The 21,096-nt window shown below is 39.0% G+C and overlaps 1 protein-coding gene across 1 annotated transcript in view; it reads right to left on the bottom strand.

Moving 5' to 3' along the window:
• The window catches only part of ANKRD13C (ankyrin repeat domain 13C), a 32,836-nt gene extending 11,973 nt beyond the window's left edge, over window positions 1-20,863 (bottom strand). The window contains exons 1-9 of the mRNA XM_039329088.1: window positions 20,264-20,863; window positions 13,986-14,027; window positions 12,861-12,965; window positions 12,073-12,158; window positions 11,344-11,389; window positions 9,392-9,458; window positions 4,142-4,286; window positions 2,268-2,399; window positions 1,177-1,338 (exon numbers count right to left, since the gene is read on the bottom strand). Of these exons, the coding sequence (XP_039185022.1) occupies window positions 1,177-1,338; window positions 2,268-2,399; window positions 4,142-4,286; window positions 9,392-9,458; window positions 11,344-11,389; window positions 12,073-12,158; window positions 12,861-12,965; window positions 13,986-14,027; window positions 20,264-20,624 (1,146 nt within the window). The 5' untranslated portion in view covers window positions 20,625-20,863. The remainder of the gene's footprint in view (window positions 1-1,176; window positions 1,339-2,267; window positions 2,400-4,141; window positions 4,287-9,391; window positions 9,459-11,343; window positions 11,390-12,072; window positions 12,159-12,860; window positions 12,966-13,985; window positions 14,028-20,263) is intronic.
• Window positions 20,864-21,096: the final 233 nt, after the last annotated feature.

Below are 21,096 nucleotides of genomic sequence, written 5' to 3'. Positions count from 1 at the left end.
AAAATACAGGAGTGATATTATTTTTTATCTTGCAACTATTTTTATTTCATAAAAGTTTTTCTACTCCATATCACTGGAGGAAACTTAAAGAGCAGATAAGCCATTACAAACTTGCACTAATCATTTCTGATGCTAACAGAAGAAATAATTTTCCTCAATGGGATTTGGTATTCTTTTCCCAACAGAATATGACTGTTAACAACTGGACAACTCGCTATATTGGTTTATTATAGTTTGTTGCTCAGGTTTTAGAAACATCATTTATTATTTTATGTTACCAGCATTAAGCCTACTATTAAGCTGTTGTGTGAAAAGCAAGTTTTTAATTTTTTTAACTGATCTTGAAGACTATCATTTATAAAAACAGGTACTTGTATAGAATTAACATGGTGGAAAATGACCAACTGTTAACAAGTTACAGTGAAACTTTAAAGATGCTAATAATATTCTGCTGATATTTCAGTAACTTAGAAAAAGTAACGCACCTGAGATATATCGAACTATTTGGACAAAACAAATTAAATCTATACAACTAAGGGGATGTCACAGTTCTATGTCAATTATATCAAATAAACCCTCTTTTACAAAAACACAAAAGTTTTTCAATTTCAGTGACAAATATGGAGAATGACAAAAGGATCAGTTGCTAAACTGGCATCAAATCCAAACAGTCACAGTTTAGGTCTAGCCCTCCCCTCCCCTCTGATAGTCTCAAGACGTCTGCTTCTCAAAGTCTCTCAGATATCATCCCTGAAACTCAAGAAGTTTCAGAAACATGGTAGCACAAGAAAATGTCAGAATGGAAACTCATCTAGGTAGACCTCATTTAGGACTGCCTAGTTTAGTGACTTTCTGCAGTGATGAAAAAGTAACTTTTTGACCTACTGGCACATTTATAACCTTTACGGGCATAAAACAAAGGAAAGCTGAAGTAAGATCCTAAGCACCACAGAGGTTTCATTTAACAATTCCTTTGCTTAAGGACAAAGTTGCTGGTCCCCATTATGCTTGCTAAACAAAAACTACCTATATACAAATGAAAGGAGATTCTTCCTAGAACTTAAGACTGCTGTAATGAATTTTGTGTTCTCCACCAAATATTCAGGATAATATTTCAAATCTGACTTTAAAAAGCTGTATACTAAGCATTCCATTTAAGAAAATCTTCAACTTTACCTCAAAGTTTTGTTCCATCAAATTTCCACCTTTGCTCAAGCTTTCCATGATAGCCTTATTCCGAAGGATATCCTCCTCACTGAGATGTTCCCGCCTTTTTCTTGATTCTAAAACAAGCCCATTAACCAGGTAGAAGTCTGCCAAAAAGTTTCCCACCCTTTCCTAAAAAAAAAAATGAAAAAAAAAATGAAACGACCTAAGGACAGAAGCACACACAGAGTATTTGATCAGAAGACCAGAGCTGTGAAGCCTCCTATATATATATATATTGCCTACCTATTCACTATCTATATCCAAGGTGGGTAAGCTGTTGGTCCAGGGCTATATAGAGTTGCAATTTTTTTTTCTTGAAGAGCTTCCTCCAAATGTGCAAATGTGTTGCTGAAATCTGGAGACACGAGTACCAAAGATTAGCATCTTGTCTGATTTACATCATTGGTACACTTGCTACAGCTTCCACCTTTCCAAAACATGAAGCTTGTATCTCAGCCATGAAAAGGCTGCCCACCCTGGTTTACTGTTTTCTCCTCAAATTCTCTTCTTCCAGTTTCACTGGAGGTGGCCTCTCTTAACCTTTTAAGACCTTCCCACTTCAGAGATTAAACAAAGGAGCCATAATAGTCCAAGTGACTTCATCTTCTTTGCCTTAGTGCAGTGATGGCGAACCTTTTAGAGACTGAGTGCCCAAACTGCTACCCAAAACCCACTTATGCATCGTCGGGTGCCGGTGGGTGTGGCCCATTGGCTGGGTGTGGCCCATTGCATGTGCGTGGCTTCGGTGGTAACGGCAGACTGGGTGGGACTAAAAAGTTCAATCAATCAATTCCAACTCTGCAAGATCTTTTTTTTCCCACGATAAGTTGAAATTGACTGATTGATTGAACCTTTTTTTTTTTTTTTGTACACGGAGGCCTAAAGCGAAAAGGTTTTATAAAACGCAGTTGAAGGCCTAGGACTGGGGCGACAGCGCGCATGCCCACAGAGAGCTCTGAATGCCGCCTCTGGCACCTGTGCCATAGGTTCGCCACCACTGCCTTAGTGCCCCATTACTATATAATAGATGGTAATTTTAAAATAAAAAATAAGCTTACTGTTTTATCTTCTCGGAAAAGCCATCCTGTTTGGGCACGTGTGAAGGTGATTGATTTGGTTGATAATGTTGCTGAATAAATATCACTACTCATCAAAATATCAACTTCTTCCTCAGTTTCCATCTCTGATTCCTAACAAAGTATAAAATTGAATAGTATTAAATGTAACCAAACATAAGCATTTTCTTCTCTAATCAAATTTGTATTTAACAGAGAGTCTCCCAATAATTATTCTTAAGGATGTAATTTATCCACTGCTAGGAGATCTGCTCCATGCCTTCTGTTGATATAATTTATTACATCTCCAAGGACTCCTGGGCGATAATTAACCAACAAAACTCTAACAATAATCATTAAAATACCCTTAACTTAAAACCAAAAATAACTTGAATGGGGAAAATTATATTAACAAAACACGGATGGCAGCATCTCCACTGATTCTCAAACAAAGTCTGAAAGAATTCAAGTTTTACAAATTCCCAGAAGGTTTACAAGTTAAAATTGCTCCAACCAACAGGCTGCCACATTATGAATGAATTGCAGTTTCCAAAGACAGTATCACGCAGAGAACACTACAAGTAGTCCTAGAATTATGACTGCAACTTGCAGAGGCTTTGCTGGGGAAATGGACGCTGGGGGGTGATGCACCTGTCATCCTGGAGCTCCATTCTGAGCTGCAGAGGCCTTTCCTGAAGGCCTATGCCAGTGAAATGAAGCCTGGGGGTGCCATGCGCAAGCAGTGGTAAGGAGCTGAAAAAGTGGGCGGGTGGTGGCCATGCAGGCTCCTTCTGAATGGGGCTGTCAACGCGGCGCTGTGAGGCATGGGAGGCCTGGCTGCGGCAGACCTGAGGTAAGCCAGTACAGGCGCATGGAGCAGCTCCACCCCCAATTTTGAGGGTATAAGCCCTACCCTTATTTTGAGAGTAAGGCTTATATTAGGTACATATGTAAATATCAAGCTAGAGCTTATTTTCAAGGTTAGGTCTTATTTATGGGGCAATATGGTATATGATAGTATGCTGGCAATTAAAGTGAAATGCCACTATTACTATTAGTTTTAGGCACTAAACACAAATAGAACAAAAAAGCTCAAAATACTAAACTAACAGCCCTACTTTTTTTTATTAAAAATAGTAATATTGTACATCTATAGCCCTTTTCTATACATATCTGTTGTACAAAATGCTTGCTCTGTTCCAAGAAATAGCATTCAGAACTAAAACCTTACAGTTCTGGAAAACTGTATCATTCCCCTTTGGACTTTTGAATTTTTACATTGTCTTTTCCAATAAATGTTATCAACACTTCATGTGGTTCCTGTTGAAATATAAAGGCTTTAATTGAGGGTTCAAACTGGTATGCCTGTCAAAGCATTTTAGCAGCCTATCCAGAATGGGAGGAACTTAAAGGAACAAATAACACCCTAAAACAGTGTTTCTCAACCTTTTTTCGTCCGTGGCAGCCTCCCAACCTTATTTGTTTCCTGTGCCTCCTGTACAAGTTCCATTACTGGATATGCAAATGGGACGGTAACTGGCATGTTTTCTGGCATCAACAAGACAGTATTTGCAGTATAATACACTTTACTTTTCTGTGAACTTCTTGAAATACCTTAGGGCCTCCAGGACACCTTATGGCCCTGGGCTGAGAACTGCTACCCTACCATAAAACAAGTATTACATTTTGCAAAAAATAAAAAATAAAATAAAAAATCAGCAAATTCAAAAGGGAGCAAACACCGTTGCACAAGGCTATATGTTGCGCATTTTAAACCTAGGTTTTTCCATTTGTTTTGGGTTTAAAGCCATGCTAAAATAACGTACGTTGTCCGAATACACAGCACCTGCAAATGGCTTTGCCACACTATGGCCTACCTCGTGATGTATTCGCTGGTAAACCTTTTGTTCGTTGTCTAAAACTACAAAGGATTCAGAGGGTACAGCATCACCATTGAAAATGAAGCTTAAGTCCCCCCGTTGGCACTTCATGTCAGTAAAATCTATGAGGGTTGTATCAAGCCTGCAGAAATATTCCAAAATGAGAACGAGAGAGAGATATACTGTTTATTATAGACACTTTCAGTTAAACAGAAAGCATTATTGGACTCTTGATACTCTGAACAGATGTTATATATATATATATATATATATATATATATATATATATATACACACACACACACACACACACACACACACACACACACACACACACACACACACACGTTTTCTGAGGTTTTCGCGGGTGTTTGTATGTAGGTCTTTGGTTATTCGGGTTTTCTCCCATGTAAAATTGGAAGTGTCTTGGCGACGTTTCGACGAAGTCTCATTCGTCATCTTCAGGCTGGTGCTTTCGGCTTCGTGCTTCTAGGAGCAATGTGTGATTATAGCTGTTTCCTCCTTTTAACTGCCAGTGGGGGTATGAACTGATTGGATGAGAGCTTGGCTGTGTTCTGATTGGATGGAGGTGTGTTCTGATTGGTTAGGAGCTTGGCTGTGCTCTGATTGGCTGGGGGAGTGTTCTGTTTGGGTGGGGGCTTTGTTGTGCTCAGGTTAGTCTAAGTTGCAGGGGGATTTAAAATGGTGAACTGCATTGCTATTTTTTGGCTTCGCGTTCGTGCCTCATCTTCATGGTGGGTATCAGTTTGCTTCATGTATGGATTGGAGGGATTTAAAGTGGCTAATGATGCAGCTGTGGTCTGGCTTCTGGTTTGTGGTCGTGCCTCATCATCGGTGTGGTTTTGGGTTTGCTTTTTGCGTGGATGTGTGGTGGTGACATCCTGTGTGGTTTTTGTGAGTGTGGGTCTGGTGTCATTTTTTGTGTTAGGGAGTCATTTGTCAATAAGGGCGGGTTTCCAAATGGCTGGTAGGTGGGAGGTATCATCTCGTTTGTTCATGCTGTGTGGGTGTTTTTCTATCTCAATGGCTTCTCTGATTATTCTGTTATTAAAATGTTCAGTTTTGGCGATAGTTCTGGTCTTTTTAAAGTCAATTTCATGTCCTGTGATTTTAAGGTGTTGGACCAGGGAAGAAGTTGGTTCCTCTTTTTTGACTGAGTTCTTATGTTCTTCAATGCGTGTACTTATTCTTCTGTTGGTTTGTCCGATGTATGTGGTGGGACAAGTGGTGCATGGGATTTCGTATACTCCTTGATTTTCTAATTCAATTTTATCTTTGGGATTTCTTAGGATGGTGGATATTTTTCTGTTTGGGCAGAATGCTGTCTTAATGTTGTGTTTGTGGAGGATCTTACTGATTCTGTCTGTGGTGCCTTTTATGTAAGGGAGGAGGGCTTTGCCATTTTCTTGTTCTCTGTCTTGGGTTTTAGTGGGGGTTTCTTTTTGGATTAGTTTGGTAATCTTATTTCGTTGGAATCCATTGGCTGTAAGTACATTAGTGAGAGTGTGTAGTTCGATTTTTAGGTGTTGTTCATCAGCTAAGTGTTTTGTTCTAGAGATGAGTGTCTTGGCTACAGAGTTGATCTGTGCTGGGGTGGTGTGAGAGAGCATGCAGATAGCGGTTTGTGTGTGTTTTCTTCTGGTAGATGGTGTGTCCTAGGGAGCCACTGGATTTCTTGTAGACTAAGACATCTAGGAAGGGAAGTTGGTTATTAGCTTCTGTTTCCATGATGAACTGTATTTTGGGGTGTAGGCTGTTGAGGTGTATGAGGAAGTTGTCCAGTTTTTCTTTCCCATGTGGCCAGATTATGAAGGTGTCGGCTACGTATCTGAGCCAGAGTTTGGGTTTGTGTTCAGATTTTTCTAGAGCTTGGGTTTCAAAGTGTTCCATGTAGAGGTTTGCAATGACAGGTGAGAGGGGTGATCCCATGGGTGCTCCTTCTATTTGTTTGTATTTTTGTCCGTTATAGAGGAAGTATGTGTTGGATAGACAATGATTTCTCTCTGGGAATGATTCTTTGCTGGATCTCTTCGCTAATGGGGGAGGCTTTTATTTTGGATCTGGTGGTTTTTTTCCAGGTAGGTGGTGGGATCTGTCTTTAGAGGTTTGTATGTAGAGTCTTGGAGTAGGTTGGTTAATTTGGTTTGGTAGTCAGATGTGTTCATAACCACCGTGGCATTGCCCTTGTCTGCTGGCAAGATTATTATGCTGGTGTCTTCTTTCAGGATACGTAGTGCTGTCTGTTCCTCTTTGGGTAAGTTGCTTTTGGGTGGCTTGCTGGTGCAGAGGATGTTGGTTATTTCGAGTCTGATTCTGAGACTCAGACTCGAAATCACCAACATCAGAATCAGACTCGAAATCTGAACACATCTGACATACAAACCTCTAAACCTCCCGCCTACCAGACATTTGGAAACCCGCCCTTATTGACAAATGACTCCCTAACACAAAAAATGACACCAGACCCACACTCACAAAAACCACACAGGATGTCACCACCACACATCCACGCAAAAAGCAAACCCAAAACCACACCGATGATGAGGCACGACCACAAACCAGAAGCCAGACCACAGCTGCATCATTAGCCACTTTAAACCCCTCCAATCCATACATGAAGCAAACTGACACCCACCATGAAGATGAGGCACGAACGCGAAGCCAAAAAATAGCAATGCAGTTCACCATTTTAAATCCCCCTGCAACTCAGATTAACCTGAGCACAACAAAGCCCCCACCCAAACAGAACACTCCCCCAGCCAATCAGAGCACAGGCAAGCTCCTAACCAATCAGAACACACCTCCATCCAATCAGAACACATCCAAGCTCTCATCCAATCAGTTCATACCCCCACTGGCAGTTAAAAGGAGGAAACAGCTACAATCACACATTGCTCCTAGAAGCACGAAGCCGAAAGCACCAGCCTGAAGATGACGAATGAGACTTCGTCGAAACGTCGCCAAGACACTTCCAATTTTACGTGGGAGAAAACCCGAATAACCAAAGACGTACATACATACATACATACATACATACATACATATATATATACACATACATACATACATACATACATATATATACATATAATATAGCTTTTATAGCTAAAGTTGCTACTGTAATAAACTATTTCTGTGTTAAATTTAGATTTTTTCCGACAAAGAATTAAAGCTCCTAGATTGGGGCAGAAAGGCAAAAGTAATAGCAGAAGTCACATATTTGGGTAGACCAGGTGCTCTATTAGACCGTTTTCACCAGAAAACACTTAATATATATCCTCCCTGGTACAGCTGACAGAAGTGAGGTGGCCTAGAGGTTAATACAGCTGCCTAACGTGCAAGCGGCCTGGGTTCGAATTTCAGAAGGGTATGGCTAGCTGATGAGAGCTGAATAGCTCGAAATAGCTATACTAGTCTCCCTTTAATTCTTTGTCAGCAAAAATCTAAATTTAACAGATATCACACACACACACATATATGTATATATGTATATGTATATATGTATGTGTGTATATATGTGTGTGTGTGTTATATATATCTGTGTTAAATTTATATTTTTGCTGCACACACACACATTTTTAAAACTAATAAAATTAATGAACTCTGGGATATAATAGCCTTTTTTTATTACTGAGCTTTCATCAACTAGCTGTTGACATCATCAGAGTAAGGGCTGAAGGATTAGGAAAACCTATACATACACGTGCCCTCCCATGAGGACATCTACTGTCTCCCATGGCAGAACCAGATTCACGGCAACCGCACTCGACAGAGTGAGACGACTGTGCTGACTATACATCGCACGAAGACTGCAACAATTAACGTGTGGTTGCGCGCAGCGCAGCTAAACTCAAGCGCTGAACAGCTGAGAGGCAGGATTTTTGAATCCCAGCCAAAGACTGGCTTTTGCATTAAAGCCGGAACTATTGGGACTGAATGCGAGTGAACGGGTTGTGAGCATGCCATATATACATTCTATATCTTGACCATTAAAATGGTCATATAACTATGTATAGGTTTTCCTAATCATTCAACCCTTACTCTGATGATGTCAACAGCTAGTTGATGAAAGTTCAGTAATAAAAAGGCTATTATATCCCGGAGTTCATTAATTTTAAAAACGTCTACACCTGGGATTCAAGTATTTAGAGTTATCAAAGATATGTATGTATGTATGCATGTATATGAGTCTCTTCGACTTACAACCATGTATTTAGTGACCGTTCAAAGTTACAACGGCACTGAAAAAAGTGACTTATGACTGGTCCTTGAACTTACAGCGTCCTCACGGTCATGTGATAAAAAATGTGCATGCTTACCAATTGGCATGCATTTACAACGGCTGCAACAACCCAAGGTTCATGTGATCCCCATGTAGAACCTTCCCAGCCAGTTTCCAACAAGCAAAATCAATGAGGGAAGCCGGATTCGCTTAATGACCATGTGATTCACTTAAGAACTGCAGTGATTTGCTTAATAACCACAATATAAAAGGTGGTTAAATTGAGTGTGACTCACTTAACCCCTGCCTTGTCATGGCCACTGACATTACGTTTTCCTATGCAGGTAGTCGTCAACTTACAATTTATTTAATGACTATATGAAGTTACAATGGCACTGGAAAAAAGTGACTTATGACTGTTTTTCACACTTATGACCGTTACAGCATGGTCACGTGATCAAAATTCATATGCTTATTAACTGACTCATATTTAGGACAATTGTAGTGTCCTGTGGTCATGTGATCAACTTTTGTAGCCTTCTGACAAGTAAAGTCAATGGGGAAGCCATTGTTGTTATTAACTTAACAACTGCAGTGATTCGCTTAACAATTGTGGCAAGAAAAGTCGTAAAATGGGGCAAAACTCACTTAACAAATGTTACACTTTTACAGAAAGTTGGGATCTGAATGTTACAGAAATATTGTGGTTGTAAGTCAAGGACTACCTGAAGATTCTCTTGTTCCCGGTTTCTGTCACTGGTCTATCATCACGTGAAGTTATTCCATATCATGGGCTCTATTTATCAATGTTTTCAGAACATTACAGAAAATATGAAGGTAATTCTAATGAAAATCTTGGTAAACTTGTTAAGTACAATTTATTTCCTAACCAAAAAGGTTAATATTTGCTTCTCTTAATTACATTAAATTATATGGAAAAAAGAAATATTAAAACTCTAAAGCAAAAATGATAGATTAATGTAATGCAAGTTGAATATTCTTACCTGATATTTATACCTTGTTTGTATATTTTACATGCATCAGAAGGCAAGATTCGGGAAAGTAAAGGCACTGAATTTGACAAAAATGAGACAATTTGATTAAATGTCATTATAATGTATCAATTCATATATAATAATACCAAAATACTTTTTTTATTACAGAACCAAAATTCTGGGAATTCAAATTGATAGTTACATTTTTAAGAGTTATCAAATATACTGCATAACAAAGTAACAAAACCCTTTTCAGTTTCTGTTTGGAAGAAACAATAAAATACTAAAAGGAAAACGGTATGAACTCTTTGAAGGATCAAAGCACTGCAGCCTCTCAAATTTCAATGCAACTGCTTTGCAGGTCTGCTCTGGATGCTTTGAGCAGTGGACTCAAAAAAACATTTAATCACTTTGCAAAACACCCTCTGAATGGTTTACAAAGTAATGTTATGCATTAAAAATAACATTACAATTACAATTCTTTCTTTCAGTAAACAATTTCTGTTACAATATTGAGTCAATACAGATATTTCTAAAATGAATCATTAACTGGTTACATTAGAAATATATTTCTAACTGCTGGGCTTTCTCTCTGATTAGTCAAACAATTACTCTCTTGTTGTCATTACTCTTACTTCATTAATTTGAATGCTAATCACACATAGCTTTTAAACCACAGCCAGAAGTGGGGGTTAAAGTCTGAATAAGATACAGATGTAACAGCAACTTATATGGAAAATGGGGAAGGGCAATTAAATTGGAAATTGCATGTGAAGCACTGAGAAACTCAAAACACCAGAGAGAGGGATGAAGCACACATGCTGAGGGGCTGCTCCTAATCTATTAACTATGACTGAGGGAACAAGAGACAGAATAACATAATCAAGGAACAGATGATGTCACAAATTGGAATTCTTTTTTAAGTCAGATCAGGGGAGAAACATGTCCCAACTATAACATACTACACTTATGCTTAGGAGAAACAGCAACATGAAATGAAACATCAACACAAATATCAAATAGCTATAGACCCTAAGCAGCTGCTCATTCTGGAATCCCTCCATAAAGCACCAATGACTACATCAGTGTTTCCCAACCCTGGCAACTTTAAGATGCATGGACTTCAACTCCCAGGATTTCCCAGCCAGCAGGGGGAGTTGAAGTCCACGTATCTTAAGGTTGCCAGGGTTGGGAAACCTTGGTCCTAAAGGGTGATTTTATATAATAATGAGAGAAATACATGAAAGTTTGGCCACAACTATGAAGCTGCATAGTTGGGATCTGAAGTGGGATGGAAGCTTTCCTCTGTACAATTCCACTGGTCAAGGCCCTTTTCTCCAGTAGATTAGTGCACATAATGGCAGAACAGAAGCTCCTCAGCAAAGAATCACCCACGTGCTGCTTTCATTCATTAGTGTAATGCTATACCAGTTTTACAATTCACTATAGTCTTTAAAATGTATTATATACATAATTAAAATATTAAATACCAGAACTCTGTAAACATATTGTACAATTAATGGCATTTGGATTTTATGTATCTAACATGCCTCACAAGCACAGCAATAGCAATAGCACTAAGACTTAAATACCGCTTCATGGTGCTTTACAGCCCTCTCTAAGCGGTTTACAGAGTCAGCATGTGGCCCCCAACAATCTGGGTCCTCATTTTACCAACCTTGGAAGGATGGAAGGCTGAGTCAACCTTGATCCGGTTAAAATTGCAATACTGCATTCTAACTACTTCACCACCACGGTTCATATAAATGTGATGAAATGCTCCTATAAAGTTACATAAAAATGTATTTTATGAATTTGCACCTTTCTAAGCAGAAATTATTTTCTGGAGAAGTACTGATAAGTTTTTAATCTCTCTATAGTCTATATGAGTGGTCATTAGGAATCATAAGCAATTTGACGGTATGTCATCAATGACTCTATGCATTTAAAAAAAAACTTACCCCAACTTTGAAAATCCCAGTGAAGTTCAAGATAAAAGTCACCTAGCTGAAGAGAAATACTACATTTAAAACTTAATACATCGTGACTTTTTTTTTAAAAAAAATATTTGAATGCATACTTCAATTTGGCTATTTTACCATGGTCTTACAAAACATATTTGTAAAACAACAAAAATTTAATTAATTTACTTATCATATTATCTTAGAAAGATATTTCATTTTATGATATGCAAATCACATATGGTTAGGATTACAAGAGATCACTGTTCAAAATTGCTTCTGCTTTCCCACAGCTGATTTAATTTTATATTACCATTCACAGGACCACTGTGAATAGGCTGAGATGGAGCAGTTACAGGCCTGCGTACATAATTTGTTAACATTTAGAATAATCCAACCAAAACCAAAGCCAAATTAACCTAGAACATATTAATTGCATCATCTCCTGAGACTTTAAATGTTAAACAGGTTTTTATCAATGCCTGGTGTTTCCAGCAGGCATTAGCATCATACAACTCAGAAGTACACCCACAACATTTTTTTTCCAAAAATCCATACTACTGCTACATAATGATTCACTTATAGATCAGCACCAAAATCTGGCACAGCAAAATGACATTTAGAAATGTAAGGTTTAATTAGGAAAATTGTAACTTTGAAAATGAATGCAACCAAACCATTTTATTAAAATTAATAGCATTGTGATAGAATCCTCATTTAATTAGTTACCTCTTTCAGGGCTTTTAATAATCGAGGTCGCTTTTCTTCAACACTTTCCCTAGATTGTTGCTTCAGTTTCCTTAAGAGTGCTGTAACTAAATAAATTCACTGTAAGCCATAAATCACAGAAATACAATACATATAAGAAGCAAATACAAATACCGTGTTTCCCCCAAAATAAAACCAGGCATATGAATTTTTGCTCCAAAAGACGCATTAGGTCTTATTTTCCAATTAGGTCTTATTTTCGGGGAAATATGGTACTAAATGCGTCTGTCTGACTGATGATCTTAACTGGGGCTTATTTTGGGAGTGGGACTTATATTACGAGCATTCTGAAAAATCATGCTAGGGCTTATTTTCCAGTTGAGTCTTATTTTGGGGGAAACACAGTATATTGAAGAAAATATTTGCTTTAGAAACGAACAAACAAAAACAAAAATTACATGACAAAGTTTGGCGAAAACATTGTAAATCGTGATCATGTGATTGCAGATTGTGGCAAATGGCCATAAATACAGGATGGCTGCTTCAATTTGAAATGTGGTCACGTGACTGTGACAAGTGGGAGCTCTCCTGCCCACTTGAATTTCAGAACTGGATTGTACCTTTGGGGATAATTTCGGTCACTAAATGGCCAGTCAGTTTTGTGTACAGGACTACCTGTACGCACAAATGCACTTTGTTCTTGATTTATTCACAGTTGCAGTGAAACCTCAATTCTTCAGCACTTCGCATATTGTTCCTTCAAAGACTAAATAGGTTTCTTACATAAAATCAGAGAAATAATTGCTTACTCATTTGCCTATCTCCATAGCTGATGGCTTCTGCAAGAGGACTCCATCCCTGAGCATTTTTCACTTTGACGGGAGCATTGTGGGCCAAAAGCAAGTGAGCACATTCTGTAATAAATTATATTAGATAAAACAATAATATTAAGTTTCCATTAACTAATCACATAAAAATAACAACTTTCTTGTAATGGAGCTGTGTGTTAAATTAATGGAGGATACTGTTTGCTTCTGAATCATTCTGAGTTACTATTTTGGTACAAGCTATATAAAGGTACTGTGTGGATTTCCAAGCACAGTGGGCTGAATCAAAAGAAATTAGCTATGCTTTGGTTCCAATAGAATCAAAGCTTTTGTCCTGAATAACTCAGATGGAATGTACTAATCTGGACTTCCTCCTGGGAATCCAGGCTAGTACATTCCATCATATCAACTTGTCCCATTGATTCCAATAAGATAAACGGCAGTTTTTTCTTAATTCAACTCAATAACTCTACCACCAGGAAGATTACATGAAATAAAAACTTGAGAATTTTTTTCTTTAAAAGTTATCAAGTCTGCCTTGAAGGGACAGAATATTCTTATAATTACATAAGATGTAGTAGAGAAGGTAATGGGGTGTGGTGGGGGGACAGTAAAAATTGCCTTCACAATCTATTAATGGAAATGTCCGATGAACCAAATAACTTTTAATCGATAGTCAGTAATTGAATACAATTATTTCGAGATAATGTGTGATCCAGGATCCAGCTACAGAATAAGATACCTTATTAAAGGCAGTTGTTGAACTGATATATGAAAGAGTCTAGAACTTGTAATAGTGTACTGAAGATTGTATAATTTTAGAAATGATCGTATAATCAGCAAGGAAGTGAAGCCAATTTAAGAGAGTTTTCATTCTCAATTTATGTAATAAATAATTCTGTCCCAAGATTAAAAGAGAATGGGATAGTTAGAGTAGAAGGAAAAAGTATAGACAGAAATTGTTTTGTTGTTCACTTTAGCAAAATCTTCAAGCAATTTCAACATATGCTAAGCTTTAATAGCTAAGGGAAGAAAAATCTGTTTCTGGAGGTTAACTGGTGATAATGCATTAACATAAAATAGATATATTGACACATATTTACGAACCTTTATTACCCAGCATCACAGCAAGATGTAAAGGAGTATTCCCTATAAAGAAAAAAATATATTAAATTAACTAAAATATTACTCAGTGCAATTAAATAGCCTGCTAATTATCCTGAGCTTATTTAGGAAATATGTAACAATGTCATTGTTTTTAACTTTAGAAGCAAGCAGAATAAAATGATATATCCATGTATTATTTTTATACTTAAGAATTTATAAGAGGAAGTCTAGTAAAATGGGGGATGGGGAGCTGCTGGAAGAAAGGACACAAAATTCTGGCCTAAATTAAGGTCTGAAAGGTCTCCAGTGTTATCATAATAGATAGATCTATCACTATTCAATCCCCCTCCAAAATTATATATTTATTCATAGCTTCAATCCAGATTTTCAAACTGGGCTGAGTACAATAAAATAATCTGAAATAATCCATAGCTTGCTACATAAACCTCCACGGAACAAAGAAATATTTTAAATAAATTGAAAAGAATAAAGAAAATGGAATACACGTAGTCCTTTACTTAGGACCATAATGGAGGCCTGGAATTTTTGGCATAAGTGAAGATACCCAAGCGACTGGACCCAATTTAATGATTTTTTTTGCCACAGTTGTTAAGTAAACATCACAATCATGTATTCCTATGTGCTTATTTCGCTGGAAACAGGCAAAAACTGCTGTAAATCATGGTCATGTGACCGCAGACCACTGGAACTGGCTAATAAGATGAGCTCTATGCCAGGCACCTGAAATGTGGTCATATAACCATGGGGTACAGCCATCAAAATTCCATTAAGTGGGTTGTAAATAGCTTTTGTGGGATCAGCCACTAAGTAACTGGTTATTAAGTGAGGACTATGTACAGGTAGTCATCAACTTACTACAATTGAACTCAAAATTTAAATGCGATATTTTTTTAAGTGAGTTTTGTCCCATTTTATGACTTTTCTTGCCACAGTTGTTAAGTGAATCATTGCAGTTGTTAAGTTAGTAACATGGTTGTTAAGTGAATCTGGCTTCCCCATTGATGTTGCTTGTCAAAAGGCTGCAAAAGATGGTCACATGACTCCCCAGATACAGCAACCCTCATAAATATGAACTGGCTCCTAAGCATTTGGATTTTGATCAGACAGCCATGAAGATGCTGCAACGGTTATAAGTATGGAAAACAGTCATAAGTCACTTTTTTTCAGGGTTGTTGTAACTTTAAACGGTCATTAAGCAAACTGTTAAGTTGAGGAGTATCTGTATAACAATTATACATTATAAAGAAGGTTGTTTTCTGTAGTTGTGATACAAGAAGAAAGACTTTGATATGCATCTAGCAATTAGGCTCAAGATAAAAGCAACATTCGCTTTTATGAGAGGGGGAAAAAAGAAGAAAAAGCTGAAAAAAAAATTAACAGAAGGAATGATGTAAAACTCAACAATATGTCTAGCTGTATGAAAGACCCCTATCACAACTGGAATAGTAACATACACAAAATAAGCAAACAATATAATTTTTGATGCAATTAGCAGATTTGTAGCATTCTGAGTTTTAGAACAAAATAGTGTATAGAAGGGTTGGAAATAGATTAAATGACAGTAATACAATTCAGCTATATTAAACTGTTACCTCTGGTGGCTGGAATCACTAACCTGATAACTTGGAACTACCCCCAACATCATACAAAGTACGTAGATTTTTATTCATACAAAGTTCATTGACTTATATACTTCTTTCTCAATACTTCTTACGTTCCCTGTAATCTACCATATTTAATCAAGTGATGAAGCCTCTTTGAACTAGTACTTGTTAAGATATATTACACCAAACCATGTCTGTGGCTACATGAAGACCTGTTTTAATATACTGTATGAACAAGCCTGCTATTAGATTATAAAGGTTACAATTTAATTGGAGAATTAAGTGGAACAACTCAGAAGCAAATATGTTTGAAATCCAATAAACACTGTGAACTTTATTGAAGGCAAATCTGGAGAAAAGTATCTCCAATGCCATTAAAAAATGCACTGAAATTGTTAAACACAAGCATTACATTTCTAATACAGACACTCAGCATGTGAAATACATGGAAAGTGAAGGTATATCACCATAATGTTATGATCCATTTTGCTACAGGTTTATATATTTATAGCCTGGATCTAAGCCTGCAATTTTAAAATGTCTAAAGTATTTATTATTGTAAGGCTGTACAACTGCATCTCTCTTTCCAGATTTTATTTATACAAAAAAAAAAGAAAGATATACAAGTAATTTAGCATATTTAAATATCCTTCAATTTGACAACCCTGATTACCTCAGTAAGTATGAATATACATGATGTTAAGCATGCATTAAGTATTGGGCTTACATTCCACTACAAACTTCTAATGAAATTTTCAGATGCAACATTCTGTGCAGCATTAACTAAAAGAAAACAGTACAGTATTTCCTCTAATGTAACATTGTTGTGGCTTTGTATTGGCACACTTTGCAATCATACAAGACACAAATCAAATTTAATGCTTTAAAAATGTTTAAAAAAATGGTGATAATTCTTGCTGGTTCATATTTACATTGCAATGAAACATATAAAGAGGCGTGAGAAGGAATAATTGCTTTATCCCTTGAGTACTAACTGATGAAACATCTGATTAGCAACTTGGAGTAATGGTTTCAGCACAAGACTAGAAACCGGGACATTGTGACTCCTAATCCTGCCTTGGACACAAAGCCAGCTGGGTGAACTTGGGCCAGTCACTCCCTCTTAGCCCTAGGAAGGAGGCAATGGCAAACCACTTCCGAAAAAGTTTACCAAGAAAACTGCAGGAATTTGTCTAGGCAGTTGCCAAGATTTAAAAAAGCTGACTAAAAGCATACACACTCAACACAGTAAAATAATTGTTTCTAGATTTTTTTTAAAAAAATTCTGAATTGTTCACAACTGGAACAAACATATTACTGATATCTTAACACCTAGAGGTTTGACACTGCTCATGTTTGAACAAATAGAAGGCAATTCAGATTTCTTTACCAGGTGGTAGAAAATCTGTGGCCTTCCAATTATTTACAACTCATAGCGTTCTTCAGTATTATTCATGCTGCCTTGAGCTATTAAGAATGGTAGTTTAGCAAGTTGGGAATGTTAAAAAGTTGTCCACTCTCACCTGCAAATCTTATAGGTACGAAACATACTAGAGATATGTAATTTGGAATATAGCATATACTTCTTCAAATCAACTTAATTTAGGGTTATGGAAGGCAGTCAGAAGAGGATCTATGAGCCACGTGCCACGCAATACCTATTCCTTCCTAATTTGCAGTCTCTGCTTAAATCTTGTTGGTTTATGAGTTATACAGATAATCCTTGAGTCATGACAGTATTTGGGACTGGAATTTCCATTGCTAAGTGATACAGCTGTAACGTATTATTTAGTGATGGCACTCCCTATTGTCATTAACCAAATTCCATCAGTCATTAGCCAAGAACCACCCCAATCTGAGGCATTCTGGCTTGGTTCCTCTCAGCCTCAAGCTTTGGTTTTTCCAAGGTAAGGAACTGCCTTCCTTTCAACTTCCCACAATTGCCTATTCCCCCCCCCCCCAAAAAAATCTCTGCTCTTTTGCTGCCAGGCACTCTGCCTTGTGGGGCAGCAAGAAGCTTCAAAACCGTATGACTCTGGGGCTGCTTGCCATGCTGCACTTGAGGGGCTCCTTGGCATGCCACAGTTCTAAGCTGCAAGAAGCCCCTGAGCCACAGCACAACATGAAGCTGCCGCCAACCCTGGAAGCTTCAGCCATCCCACCAATGCAGCATGGTGTGAAGCTACAGCCACCCTAAGCTCAGTAGCACAGTGCAAAGCTGCAGCCTGGGAAGGTCAGTTTATTCCAGCAGTGCAAAACATGCAGCCATTCTGGGAAGACCCAGCAGCGTCATGAAAAACTGCAGCCACCCCAGGAAGCCTCAGTTGTCCCAGCTGCAATTGTCCCTTGCCTTCCTGCACTCCAAAGGTCCTGCTGCCTTGTGCTCTGCTTCCCCAAGTGACTTTTGCTGTTATCTTGCTCCTGCTGCTGCTGAGGCCTGCCCACCTAACCCTTTGCGAGACAACTGCTGGCCATATGTGACATCTTTCGCAGGTTTGTTGAGGAAAATGTTGTGTACAATTAGGAGCTGAGAGATACAACATATATTTCTATATCCTAAATCAATTTCTCTTTTGAATCTGAATTTGTTAAGCAAAATTTGTTATCGGCATCCTAACTGAATAACAGTTTATAGATAGCAGTCTGCAGCCACTAATATATACATAAGCAAACCCCATCCTCATTTGCACTGAAGCTACTTACTTGACTAATGAAATGTCTGCAAGCAAGCAACCATGGTCAGAGAGCACCAAGAACTTCACAGTTCAACCCTGAGCTACATATATTGTCTATTAGATTAATATTAATGGTTATAGAATCAACTTACTTTTAATACATGTTATTAAAAATGAAGCATAGTTCTTAAGAGAGTATCACGATCTTAAAAACTAGCTAACATGGCAATTCACCAGAGATGAAAAAGAAAGGTGATATCATTATGCTGGAAAAACCTAACAAAAAGTAACCCTGACACATATCCCAAGGGCTAAGGTTTTCTTTTTTTTTCCAGAAGGGTTGCATTCCTATTCTCTTATAAGAAAGGCAGCATTTCCTATGAACAGGTTACATACTGCTAACAAAATACTTGTTAAGTCCTAGTGTTTAGGACTGAAGCTGGCAAATCTGCCATTTACTCAGATACATTTCACTTAACACTAGGCCAGGGGTAGGCAACCTTGGCTCTTTTATGACTCGTGGACTTCAATTCCCAGAATTCCTGAGCCAGCATGGCTCAGGAATTCTGGGAGTTGAAGTCCACGAGTCATAAAAGAGCCAAGGTTGCCTACCCTTGCACTAGGCCAGTGGTTCTCAACCTGTGGGTCGGGACCCCATTTGGGGTCGAACGACCATTTCACGGGGGTCGCCAAACAAGGCTGTCCGCCATTTTTCCCCCTTTTCTTTGGCCACGCCCCTGGCACCCGGTGATGTATAAGTGGTTGGGGGTCACCACAACATGGGGAACTGTATTATGAGGTCGCGGCATTAGAAAGGTTGAGAACCACTGCACTAGGCAGTGATAAATCACAAAAGATATTTGTACTAATGGAGAAGAACTATAGAATGTAGTACAGATGAAACCTTAAAAAACTTCATAGAACATGAAAATGGCAAAGTTACCCTCATAATGATCAGGGGCCATTGGTGCTCTCTATGCCTGGTTGTTTTCTTACAGACATTTCATTATCCAAACGTCATCATACCTCATTTCAACCATGATTTACAAATATTCTCCTTTATTATTATGATCAGTAAAAAAAAAACAGATTGTAAAAGAAAACGATAAGTGAAGGCTTGGTTATTAAACCTACATTTCTGACTAGTACATTCTCTTTGGGCTTGAGACATTGTTTTTAAAGCACTGATTGGGTAACTGTTTTCCTTCAACAGAATATAACTTAGATAAATGTAGAATTAGGAGACTAAAATAGGAAGAAAACTCATAAAATGGTATCTTTTTTTAAAGAAGAAAAATACTCCATCAACCGTTTGTATGCAACGTGGATTTTTCAACAAGAATTTTATTTCTTCAAAAGCATAACTACAAATACATTTTTATCAAAAAACAATCCTTTTAATAATAACATTTTCAACATTTAAAATAGCCCATAATCGGCTCGTAACCTGAAATGCTACAGGAACAACTTGAATTAAAGCTTGGGTTCCTCGAAGGTTTGGTTCTGAAATTCTCAAGATTAAAATGCAGTGACATATTTTTCAATAAAGATAAAAATATCCAGTTAAAGTACTAGTTCCCCATCTGAAAAAAGTGAAACCTGTACTTGTGGGCAAAAGGACAGGAAGGGAAGAAAAAAAAAAGCAACAGGAGGTATTTGCAAGGCTTGGAAGGAATTAGTTATATTTGATTATTCAGGACAGTAGAAAAGACCGTCCCCTCTTAAGAGATCCCCTCTTAAGAGAGAGAGAGTTGTAACTCTAGGGATGGTATAAAGCAACGGCAGACACCTAATTTCTCCTGGAGAGGGAGAACTGAAGATTAATACTGAAAAGGGACAGGCAAAATTACTATGAGTAAGTTATGAGTAACACCAGGAGAATCGAAGGGTCACGGCAGACCCTTCTTTCCAAAGCGACGGGTCGTAATGAAGGCTCTACCTTCATTACGAGCAGAGAAGGGCGAGGACGGCTTCTTACCGTGATTATCCTTGTGGCCGATGCCCTGCGTGCGGATCAGCGCGGACAACCTCCTCACATCCCCCTTGAAGACGCACTCATGCACGGGGAACTGCGGGCTCGGGAGGAGCTTGATGGGGTCGAGGGTAGAGGCGGTGAGGGAAGAGCCCCCGGGCCCTCCTTTCAGCGGCAGCCGGTGATGGTTGGTGAAGATGCGGTGGGTCGAGCCGCGGCTGCCCTTGCCGCTTCCCGCCCGGGCGCTAGTGAAGGCGCCTCCGCCAGGCGTGGCCGCCGCTTCCTCCTCGCCGGGCCCCAGCAGGTCCCCGTCCTCCTTGTTGGGCTTGTGGTCCTTGCGCAGCGAGCGCAGCTTCTCTCCGGTCATCGCCAGCGGCGGCCCCGGGCGTTGGGGGGCCACGATGGGGAGACACGGTGCTGCAAAGGCTGCGGAGGACTCGGGGCGCTCAGAGCCGCGGTGGCGAGTCCCGTCCGGTCGGCATTCCCCCAGCCGGGGACACTCCGCGAGCGGAGAACCTCCGATTCCAGCCGAGCTGCTTTCGGAGTCGCCTCCTCCGCTCACCGATCCGCTCACCAGCTCAACCGCGCTGCCATCTTGTCGAGGGATCTCGCGAGAAGCGGAGCGCTCGGACGAGCGAGATCACAAAAGGTATCGCGAGACGGTTACCCCTAGAGATCAGCCGCCGGGGAAGAAATTCCGGCACGGGAACTGGGTCACGTGGTGCGGACGGCGTTGGTCGGGATGGCTTCTTGTCTGGGCGGAGCGTTAGAGCGTGGGCGCCTCGGCGAGCGGGAACTTTACCCTGCGGTGGAACAGAGGCGTAGAAATGCCGCGTTGG

The sequence above is a fragment of the Crotalus tigris genome, unplaced genomic scaffold, assembly GCF_016545835.1.
Source record: "Crotalus tigris isolate CLP2741 ecotype Arizona unplaced genomic scaffold, ASM1654583v1 scf7180000024387.2241675, whole genome shotgun sequence".
In the NCBI taxonomy this organism is placed as follows: domain Eukaryota; kingdom Metazoa; phylum Chordata; class Lepidosauria; order Squamata; family Viperidae; genus Crotalus; species Crotalus tigris.
The sequence above is the reverse complement of the archived record's forward strand: the minus strand, read 5'-3'. Positions and strand labels throughout refer to the sequence as shown.